This window comes from Phocoena sinus, chromosome 15, assembly GCF_008692025.1.
Source record: "Phocoena sinus isolate mPhoSin1 chromosome 15, mPhoSin1.pri, whole genome shotgun sequence".
Taxonomy (NCBI): domain Eukaryota; kingdom Metazoa; phylum Chordata; class Mammalia; order Artiodactyla; family Phocoenidae; genus Phocoena; species Phocoena sinus.
Genome location: NC_045777.1, coordinates 72,666,133 through 72,677,080, shown reverse-complemented (window position 1 = coordinate 72,677,080; position 10,948 = coordinate 72,666,133). Strand labels below are relative to the sequence as shown.

The following is a 10,948-nucleotide window of genomic DNA, read 5'->3' as shown; positions in this document are numbered from 1 at the left end:
CCGCTCTGGGCCTCTCCCTCCCACCTCCAAAGTCCAGAGCCACTGGCAGAACTTACTTTATTAAAAAAATGACGAAACAGGTCTGTACATATTTACAGGCTGGGGTGCAAGGAGGCACGGGTCCAGCAGCAGGGGCACAGGCACAGGACACTCACTTCTTGGAGAGTTTGACTTGCTTGTGCTTGGGGGGTGCCCACTTGAGGCAGACAGAGTCCACTGTGGGGAGAAGAGGCATGAGAGGCAAGACTGGGCCTCCGGGCCCGGCCGCAGTGGCTGCTCTGCCCTGGGCCCAGACCAGGTTTCACCTCGAGGTGAGAACAGGGGCAGACTGGGTCCTGGGGAGGGGGCTGCCCCAGGCTTCGGTCCTGGGAGCTGGTCAGACTGGTTGGGGATCCGATGACAGCAAAACAGAGGCCTTGGCTCACGGCAGTCCTTACATCTACCCTCCACACACACACACACACACACACACACACACACACACACACACACACACACACACACACACACACACACACACCCTGGGCAGACTCCACCCACCTGTTATGGGTGGTTTCTTATACTGGGCACTTTTGAGGTGTTCTTCCACCAGCTTGGGTGTGACACAGATCACATGCTGGCCCTTCCAGTACTTGACCATGTTGAGGGACTGGAGGGTGCTGATGATGTCATTCTGGGTGATGCTCGTCATCTGGCTGCAGAAAGGGATTAGAGCAGATGCTGGAGAGAGCTCCCTTGTGGGATTTGGCTGGGACAGCAAAAGGGGACAAGGAGACAGTTTGACAGCATCACAGCCAATCTTAGGAGAGTCCTTCCCTCTTGAGGGTTCCAGGTGCCTCCCTTACCTAAGGTCCTTGATGGACAGTGTGCCCCGGAAGTCTCGCAGGATCTCCAGAAGGACCCAGGACCAGTAGCTGCGGTAGCTGAGCTTGCCCAGGTCAGACAGTGGCTTCTCAGGGGAGCCTACTGTGCTCTCCAGCTTGGACAGCTCATAACCTGGCAACAGTGGAAATGAGGAAACTGAGGACCCACCCTGCCCTGGCACCCCTCACCACAGCTGCCTTTCCTGGACAGGCCGGGAACCACTCACTGAAAGCAATGAGGAACTTTCCATAGCCACGGCGCTGGTAGGGGGGCAGGGTCAGGATGCAGGCCACGTTGTTCCCATCTGGTGACTCCTTTTCCTGTAGGGGTGGGTGGTCAGGACCTTTGCGGAGGCTCAGCCCCTGCTTCAGGTTCATTCTCCCCCTCTCCCTCAACCCGGGCTTCCCAACCCAGCACCTTTGAGAAATAGCCGACGATGTGGGCTCCCTGCCTGTCCACCTCGGTCAAAATGTAAAAGACGAATGGCTCCACGTCGAAGTACAATGTCTTGTGGTCCAGGAAAAGCTTGGCCAGCAGACACAGGTTCTGACAGTAAATCTGAGGGGTCGCGAGGTGGAAGCAGGCTCAGGGAGCAGGCGTAACTCCTCCGCCTCGCCCCATGGAGGCCTGGGCAGGAGCTGCCACCCTGCCCTGCAAGTGCCAGACTCCAGACAGCAGCCAGTGCCAGCACGGTGAGAAGTGGGATCCTCACCAGAACAGTCATGTTTAGAATTGGAAGGAGTCTTAGAGTCACGTTCTGATGGATGGGGAAACTGAAAATCAGAGAGCTATGAGCACTCAAGGAGGTAACGGCAGAGCTGGACCAATCACGGCTACCGCTTCTGAGCGCTGAAGAGGAGCTCAATCTTCACAGACACGAACTCTTCTGTTTCAGGTCAGGAAACAAGCTCAGAGGAGACAGTGGCTCGCTCAAGGTCCCATGGCTGGTGAGCACTAGAGCAGGATTCAACCTGCTATATGAGTTCTGACTGTTCACAGCTGTGTCCTCAGCACCTAGCTCAAGGCTAAGCGTGAAGCTGAGAGCTTGGTAAATGTCTGCTGAATGGACGACCCTCGAGCCTGACTGCAGCCTGAGCTGTCTGCCCATTCAGCCACACCGGGACAGAGACCAATGCCAGGAGGGCCAGTGGGACCTGGAGGTTGGCTTCATGGCAGAGATCAAGGACACCTTTTACATCCACCCTCGTTGGATTCAACAATTGTGTGAACCCAGCGCTGCTAGACCCATTTTGCTTAGGAGGCAACGGAGGCTCTGGGGGGCGGCAGAGGGGGGTGCTTGCCTGAGGACCCAAAGCTGGAGAAGGCAGAACTGGGAAGAACACCCAGGTCTCCTGCTGGGGCCCCTCCTGCCGCTCCCAGCCCCATTCATGCTCAGGAGGGCAGAGCAGGGGGCTCTGGTGGGGCTAAGATTTCACAAGCTACTTATCATAAGGCTGACAGAGGCCCATGTTTACTAAACCCTATTCGATGCCAGGGACTGTGCTAAGTACTTGACTTTGCTGTCTCATTTACTCCACTAACAAAGCTGTTAGTTAACTATTAGCATGACTCCTGTCTTAAAGATGAGGAAACAGGAACAAAGGACCTTAAGTAACTTGTCCAAGGTCAGCTAGGAAGTGACGGGGCGATTTGAAGCCAGGAGCCACTCAGACGCCAGGCCTCTGCGTCTTACACTCCACTGGACTTCCCCAGGAGACCTTCCCAGACTGACCAGGCAAGGGTCAAGTTCTCAACACAGCAAAGCAGGCCCCAAAGGCCCCACCCTGCCGCAATGCCTCAATGAAGTCCTTCAGGAACAAGGAACTTAGCGGTCTGGGCCACAGAGCTCTCCCAGCAGGAAACCTCACACACAGCAGTTCACACCCAGGAAAAACAAACACCTTTTCTTCAGGCAGAAAGAGAAAGCAGTTTTTAAGAACAGCCTGAGGCAAGACAGTCTCCACTCTGGGTCCCAAATCGCCTGAACCTAAGCCACCCCAAGCCACCCCATCAGAAGGCAAGGCCTCAGGGAGAGAAGGGAAACCCAGAACTCGAGGCTGGCACCACAGGGCCACGAGTTGACTATGCACCAACCTCAGGCCGAGTGCCAGGCTGAGCACCAGCCCGCAGTCCTCTTCGCACACTGAGGCCGGCCTCTACCCTTTGGCGCCGGTGAGATCGTGAGATCGTCGGGAGGTGCCCAGCGTGTCCCCCCCACCTGTCACAGTGCCTCCCCCCGGGGCTCACCTTGTGGTCTTTGCCGTCCACCTCGTACACAGAGATGTTGCTTTTGCGGTAGATCTCCTTCCCCGGGGGCTGCCGCCACTGGCACTGGCCCTGGGGGTGGGGACGGGCAGGGGGAGGCACAGGCATGAGGCCCCAAGGCTCCCCGCTAGGTGCCCCATCCCGCCCTGTATGGCCTGCAGCAGGCCTCTGCTTCTCTTCACCTGGAGACCCCGGGCCCCACCCTGTACCTACATCGAGTAATACTCCCAACCATCTGAGGAGACGGGTGCTATTCTACCGATGGAGAAACCGAGGCACAGTAACTGGCTCAAGCATCACACAGCGAGACGGTTTTAAGTCCAGCTCAGCCTGGCTCTGGAGGACTCTGGAGGGCCGGCACCCAGGACAAGGGCATTTCCCAAACCACATACATTTGCCTCAGTGTCTCTACCCTGTGGGAAACACGCCACTGCCCTGCCCCAGCAGGTCCTGCATGCGGATTAAAGCTTCCTGTCTGTCCGCACCTCACGGTCCCACGGCTCGGAGCTGTGCTTACTTCCTCTTTTCCACAGGGGAACCTGGCTCTGGACTGGCCTTGATAAACATGTGCTGAGGGCAAGGGACCCCAGAAGGTCCCCATTCCACAGAAGAGGAAACTGGGGTCTGGGGAGGGTCAGCAAGTTGGCCAGGGTCACTCCAGCAAAGGCAGAGTCAGGCCTGGAATCCAGGTCTCTCCAGCCGGGGCAGCTTTTCCTTGGACTCAACTGCTCTGGACCTTGCCTAGTGCCGCTGCCTCAGCCGGCCCTCAGCCTCTATGCCCACCACCACATTCACCAGGCCCGGCCCGGCCCAGCCTCACCAAGTGGAAGCGGTAGCTCTTTTCGTATTTCATGTACTTGAGGCAGTACTCGCAGAGCCAGAGTTTGGGCTGTTTCCCATAGTCTTCAGGGAACGGGGAGAAGTACCAGGCGTCGATTTCGTAGTTCCCGATGTGGATCTTGTCCACGTACTTCACCTTGGTGATCTGTGGGCGAGGTGGGAGTGAAGGGCAGGGGGTGGCTCGGTCGGGGCAAGGGATGCTGTAGGGAAGGGGTACCCCCAGTTAGGACCCACTCCCCTACTTACCGCCTCATGTTCCTTCTCCAAGGCTGCTGTTGTGGGGTCCATCTCTGCATAGGTCTGAGTGAGAAAGAGCAGTGGACACAGGTGAACAGAAGTGGAGGTCAGGCCATGCCTCCCATCCCAGAACCCAGCACTTCCCGCCTGTCTAGCAAACCTGTTTCACCTGGTTTCGGAGCCGACTGGTCCAAGTTCCTCTCCCATCTGCCCACCCACCCATACATCCCAGACACTCCTGATGCCCAAGTTTGGACCTTTTGCCTGATGAACAGGGCTAGGATCAGGAGGCCTGGTTCCAGTTCTTGGGCTGGTAAGAGCTTCAGCTGTACAACGCGGTCAATCCAGCTCTGCCACAGTTGTTGTGAGACAGATGACATAATGGGCCTGGTCTTCCGCTTCCACAGCAGGAACTGGTGCGGACACTCCGGTGTGCCTGGACCTCTTTCCTGCCCATGGGACTGCTCCCGGAGGCCCCTCCCACAGGCACATCAGGCTCTAGGTGTCCAGAAAGGAACTCAACCTTTCCTCCCTGCAAACCTGGTCATCCTCCTGGGTTCCCCATCTCACTAGGATCACCTTCAGTCCAACTACCCCAGACCAATAAGAGGCCAGCTCTCAAGACTCCTCCTCCTCTCTCAGCCTGGCATCCGAATAATGGCCACGTCCTGTTGGCGCTACCTCCTTGTCATCTCTGGAACCGGTTCCTCTGTCCCACACCAAATAGCCACTGCCACCGTCTCAGGTCTGGATAGTTGACGAGGCCTCTGTAAATTCCCAGCCCCCAGTCTCAGTCCCCTCAGATCTGCTCTGCTATCAACACTCCTGTTGCTGGCCTCCATGCTTTTGCACATGCAGTTCCCTCCACCCTGAATGTCCTTCCCTCTCCTACGGCTGCCAGAAAATGCTTACTCAGCCTGGCACCGAGCACGAGCCAGGCAAGTGCATGATGAGGCAGAGCTTGGCGAGTGATCACGTGTAATTGTTTTTGCCGTGCTCTCCCTGTCCTTCAAGGCCCAGCACCCTGGGAAGGTGTGGTCAACAATCCTCCAGGAGGCCTGACTGCATTCTTCCGATGCAGAATACATCCGTTCCCAAGTCAGGAATTCAGTGGTCAACAACAGTACCCTCCGACTCCCCCTTCTTGGTTTCCCCCATTTTCCAAGTCTTTGGAAGGCAGGGACTACAAGTCAGGTGGCACTCACAGCCCATCTTGTTCCTAGGCCAGATGCTGAAGGAGGAACCAAGTCCAGCCTGACAGTGGACGCAGTTAGGCCTATGACCTACACCAGAGTAGATGGCAGCCTTGCCCTGTAGTTCAGAAGGGAGAAGGAGCCAGTCTTTTACCCAGAACCCCTTCCACAAAGCACTTTGCCTGGATGGCCTCATTTAACCCTTTTGGCAACGCTGAGATACAATGTTCTTACTTATGTTTTACAGAGAAGTAAACAGGCAGGGAGAGGCGAAGCCACTGGCCCTTGGGGACTAGCCAGCTGCCATTTATTCCAAGTACTAAGCACTTACGTCGTAGGCATTACTCAGAACAAGCCTGAGATGGGAATCCTCACTCTCTCCACTGCACGGAAGAGGAAACTGAGGCACAGAGAGGTAAGCTCACAGAACTGGCACCCAGGACAGCTGGGCATGGGCCCCTCGCCTGTCCAACTCCACACCTAACCCCTGCAAAGATGAGGGAAGGATGATTTTCCTCCTCACGTGCCTCTTTAAAACACATTTCCCAACTCATACAACACAATTCTCCTCTGTAAATGCATTAAAGAATTACAAAAACACTACTTTCCGTAAATGCTGCAGTTTATTTAGAATTAAACATTAATTAGGCTCTGGAGAACCTTGCTGATCGTTAACTCGCTGTTGCTCGTTCTTTGATTTTAGCCCCACTGGCCCACTGTCAACCACCCTGCTGCCTGCCAGCTTACAGGTGCATCTTTGCGACTTAATGCGCCAGTGCAACCCGGCTGGGGAGCTGAGAAAACCTGAGATCTGAGCTGTCCGGTAAAGTAGTCACTAGCCACAAGTGGCCACCTAAATTTAAGTTCATTACATTCAGATAAAACTTAATTCTTGGGACTTCCCTGGTGGTCCAGTGGTAAAGAATCCGCTTTTCAATGCAGGGGACACGGGTTCGATCCCTGGTTAGGGAACTAAGATCCCACATGCCGTGCAGCACAGCCAAAAAAAAAAATCTTTTAATAAAATTAAAAAATTTAGTTCCGGGCTTCCCTGGTGGCGCAGCGGTTGAGAGTCCGCCTGCCGATGCAGGGGACGCGGGTTCGTTCCCCGGTCCGGGAAGATCCCGCATGCCGCGGAGCGGCTGGGCCCGTGAGCCATGGCTGCTGAGCCTGCGCGTCCGGAGCCTGTGCTCCGCGACGGGAGAGGCCACAGCAGTGAGAGGCCCGCATACCGCAAAAAAAAAAAAAAAAAAAAAAAAAATTTAGTTCCTACTCACACGAAACCCATTTCAAGTGCTCAAGATCCACACGTGGGTAGTGGCTACTGTTTCGGACAGCACAGAGGCAGAACATTTCCATTTATCACAGGACATTCATTTGGACCGTGCTGCCTTAGATGGTGAGAGATCTTTTTCTTTGGCCACGCCACATGGCTTGCAGGATCTTAGTTCCTGACCAGGGACTGAACCCGGGTGATGACAGTGAAAGTGCCGAGTCCTAACCATCGGACCGCCAGGGAATTCCCAGTGAGAGATCTTTCTAATTCAGGTATTTCAATTTTTTTTTATCACAGCACTGTAAACCAACTGGCAAGTTTGTGTATATACATATATATATATTTGTACGTGAGATAGAAGCTTCTTAAAACAATACTTACCTTTAATAAACTGCAATGCACTATGGTACTTTCTACCTTGTCCTAGTTCTTCCTTTTTTTTTTTTTTTGAAATTTACATGGTCACAACCCACTGAACTAATTTGGCAATCTACTAACAGCCCCACAGTTTGCAAACCATTGCTGCTAAGCCCAGGACGAGCACTCAGAAGGATGGACTGGCACTGGTTGAAAATAATGAACGTCTGGGCACCTTGAGAGCTCCATAAATCCTCCTCTTGTGTGCACAGCCCATCTCACAAATCCAGAAACTAAGATTCAGAGTGGGAGGATAGAAACCCCCCAGGGCAGGCTAGCTTCGTGAAAAGAACCCAAGTTTTGGAATAAAGTGGCAGGAATTTCTGGCATGTTTCAAAGAGCTTGTGCCCCAAAGTAGGACAATCTAGTTGGCCAATCTAATTCCTAACTGGATTCCTAAAACTACCTGTGCCTCCCTTGTAAACTGGGGATATAATGCTTACCTCACAGAGTTGCTGTGAAACTTCAGTGAGGTCATATACTAAAATACTTAGCCTAATACTGTGGTTCACAAGCCTATAAATGTTTGCCATTATTACTCTAATCTCAACCCACCCTTTTATTAGCTGTGTGATCTTGGGCATGTTACTTAACCTCTCTCAGCCTGCTTCCTGTTTTCCTCAGTAAAAACTAATTATCCCTGTGGTGTTGAGTTGTTAGGGAGGATCTGATAAGCTTATACAGGCACAACACTCAGCACAATGCTTGGTAATAGCAAGTGCCCCAAATCACTCATTCTCTTCCTCCCCTTTGGACTTCAGGTCCATCTGTCAATGTGGCACAGCCACGAGCGGGCACGAAAGGTGCAAGAGGCCTGAGTTCCAGTCCCAGCTGTGTCATTTCCTTGCCACGAGACTGTAGCCAAGCTCTCACCCTCTCTGAGCCTCAGTTTTCTCATCTGTGAAGAATACCTGGGAAGAAATAGATAAGAGTCCCCTACACACTGTAGGAGCTTAAGAAATGGGAGCTGCTGTGGTTTTGGTACTGGGACCCAAGGGAGTCAGCAGAGGCAGCTGAGCCTCCTGCGGCCCCGGGGAAGGGGAGGGGCCCGGACCTTCTGCACGTGGTTGATCTCATCATGCTTGCGCTTTTGGTTGCGAGTGATCTTTCGCTCAGGCTGCTCGGCCAGCTCGCTGAGGTACTTCTCTGAGTTCTTCTGCACGGCATCCTTCACTGTCTTGGTCAACGCCAGCCGGTTCTTGTCAACCCATTCGTCCAGTCGCCGGTTAACTGTGAGGATGGGCCATGAGGGTGCTGCCCTTCCGCCCCACCCCCCCCAGACCTGGATACCCCGTCACTCACAGCCCACATAGTGTACATAGAATTCCTCTCGGCCCTCCTGATCGTTCACTCGAGACTGGATCACTTCAGCAGAATCTGTGAAGGGAAAAGGCTAGGATCACCAGGAAAGAAAACAGGGCTGGAACAACAGTGATCCTTCACACTGAGGAGCAGTTTCCCAGATCCTGTGGCCAATTGTACGCTAACCTCACCTGTTCACATCTGCCACTCCCTTCAATCACTGTCTGAGGTGGGCCAGATTGGGCTGTTATTCTTATTTTAGAGACGAGGAAACTGAGGCTTACCCAGGGTCACCTATTTGAAAAGTAATAAGAGCAAATACTTAACTGAATTTAAGTCTGGCTCCAAATTCAATGTTTCTTTTACTATACTCAGTCGTTCATTTGTTCAGGGGTCATGAGGGCTAGCTGTGGAATCAGACGGCCCCACTTCCTAGCTATATTTAACTGAACAAGTTATTTTGGCTTTCTGAGCCTCAGCACCTTCATCTGTAAAATAAGGATAACCGTGCCCACCTCAAACGGTGAATTAATGGCTCTAAAACTTTCAATGACAGACACCCGACCATTGGATAAATGAGGAAGGCAACCACTGCGTGTCTGGCCCTGTGCTTGGTTGCTGCTGAATACAATAATGGATCACGAGCAGTCCTGACCTCCGGAAGTTCCCACTTTGATAGAAGACAGACAGATAGTCAATGACAACATAATGGTACATATACTATAGCTCAGGTATGAAGAAAATGTTGCATTTCTTCATACAGAAAGGGAACATACAGAAGGGAACGACTCAATCTGCCTGAAGGGAGTCAAGAATGGCATCACAAGGGATATGATGCTAAAAGGATGACTGGGGCTAGCCAGCTAAACAAGGAGAAAGGGAAAAAAGGGCATTCCAAGCAGAGGGCACAGGCGGTAAAAGGCATATGGCCTTCAGAGCACACAGTGTGGTCTGGTCTGGCAATGGCCTTTACTAAGGGTGCTGGAAAACAGAGAGGTTACAAAAATGAATGCCATTCTCAGGAACTTGGGGTTTATTTTGGAAATGAGGCAAAGCAATAGAAGGGAGGGGAAGCTCGCTTTTGTGTTCTGGTAGGTCCTCTCCGCTGGCGGCTGCAGGGGATGGATGGAAGGGGGGAGTCACAGAGACAAGGGAGACCATTGAGGAAGGATGTTAACAAGAAAAGGGAATGAAGCCTAAGACTGGGCAAGGAAGTGGACTGGGAGCGCTACACACATTAGTAAGAACTTGGCGAACGCCCAACTCGCAGGGGGCTGTAGGCGGCGCCCGGGCAAGTCCGAAAGTCCGCGTTCTCCTCCCTCAGGCCCCGCCCCCGCCCTTAAACCCCGCCCCCTGGCCCTGGGTCCCGCCCTCACGCCAGGTGCTATCCGGCCGCCGGCACAGGTACGTTTCTCCGATCTCCACGGTGACTTCTGGCTCGCCACGCGCCGGGGTCGGCGGAGAGACGCGGCCCGGGGACGGGGAGGTCCCCTCGACCGCCACATTCTCGCCGGGCCCGGGTTCGCCCTCCCCCGCGACCCCTGAAGTCGCTGCCGCAATCGCCACAGCTCCTCCCTGCGCCGCCATCGCTGTAGTGGAAGTGACGCCAGAATACAGCGCCGCGCAGGGCCTTTAGCTCCGGGTCAGCGACTCGTGGCGGAGGCCGCGGCCGGCTGGAGGGGGGAGGGGGGGTCTGTGACGTAGCAGGAGCTCATTGGCTCGTGCGACGGTTTCCGCGGCGCTGGGCCAGATTGACGTGGACTGTGCCTGTTGCCTTGGAGTTGTTTTTCGTTTGGAACTATGGCTGCACCCTAGAGTTGAAGAGAGGAAAAAGGCTTTCCTGATGTGATGCCTCAGCTCGATCTTTTTAAAGGTCCGGGTGCCTGATCGGGGGCGCTGCCCCCACTCGACCGGGGCAGAGCCAAAGCAGCCTCCCTGGATGCCTGGCTTTGGGGCGACGAACTTGGGATTAGCACCCATCCCCGTGCCGCCCACTTCCGCCTGCCAAATACGGGTCTCCCGTCTGTGAAGACTGAAGAAACTGCCTTCCTTGTTGAGAGTGGGAAAAGGACAGTTGGGGTGGGGGAAGCAGGACGGATGTGTGTCCTAGGACAGCCAATAAATCACTCTCACAGAATCAAGCCTTTGTAAAGAAAGGACCAGGTCCCCTAAACAGAAACTAGCCAAAGGCAGTGGACATAATGGAGAGCATCTGGGGCTTATTGAGTGAGGAATCCTGGGTTCTGCCCCTTCACTGGGGAAGTTGTACAAGTATGTCCATTCCCAGAGTGTCGTTAAAGGTTAAACTGTACAAGTCATATAACTGTAAAAAGGTTGAACCATATACTTATCTCTTATGTATACAAAACAAGTGTACTGCACAATACCAGACAGGGTAGGTGCTCAAACATTCCCTTTGGCCTCTCTTAATCATCTTTGATTTATAATTTGGTATTTGGGCTTAGAAACAATTCTAAGAGGGATGTAATGCTCAAGCCCTAAGGATGAGGTTATAGATCGGGAAATGTCTAAGTATTTGTGAGGGATGGTAGTG

The 10,948-nt window shown here is 53.6% G+C and overlaps 1 protein-coding gene across 2 annotated transcripts; it reads right to left on the bottom strand.

The window, feature by feature from the left end:
- Window positions 1-6: 6 nt before the first annotated feature.
- On the bottom strand, window positions 7-10,480 carry KAT8 (lysine acetyltransferase 8). Of its 2 annotated transcripts, none has more exons than XM_032605493.1 (11): window positions 9,771-10,476; window positions 8,395-8,469; window positions 8,147-8,322; window positions 4,216-4,269; window positions 3,950-4,114; window positions 3,112-3,201; window positions 1,282-1,422; window positions 1,091-1,184; window positions 846-996; window positions 541-695; window positions 7-216 (listed from the first exon to the last, which is right to left on the bottom strand). In XM_032605493.1, exons 1-11 carry the CDS (start codon window positions 9,979-9,981, stop codon window positions 152-154), a joined length of 1,377 nt encoding a protein of 458 aa, XP_032461384.1. In that variant the 5' UTR covers window positions 9,982-10,476; the 3' UTR covers window positions 7-151. The 2 variants fall into 2 exon arrangements, with proteins under 2 accessions (XP_032461384.1, XP_032461385.1); XM_032605494.1 differs by lacking the exon at window positions 7-216 and adding an exon at window positions 361-443 and having other exon boundaries at window positions 483-695; window positions 9,771-10,480.
- Window positions 10,481-10,948: the final 468 nt, after the last annotated feature.

Excerpts from the sequence above, each read along its gene's own strand:
- KAT8 (XM_032605493.1), bottom strand. The coding sequence starts at position 9,981 with ATGGCGGCGCAGGGAGGAGCTGTGGCGATTGCGGCAGCGACTTCAGGG. Across the intron at positions 1,185-1,281 it reads TCGTCGGCTATTTCTCAAAG|GAAAAGGAGTCACCAGATGG; the intron begins GTGCTGGGTTGG and ends CCACCCCTACAG. Across the intron at positions 696-845 it reads CTGTCCATCAAGGACCTTAG|CCAGATGACGAGCATCACCC; the intron begins GTAAGGGAGGCA and ends CCCTTTCTGCAG.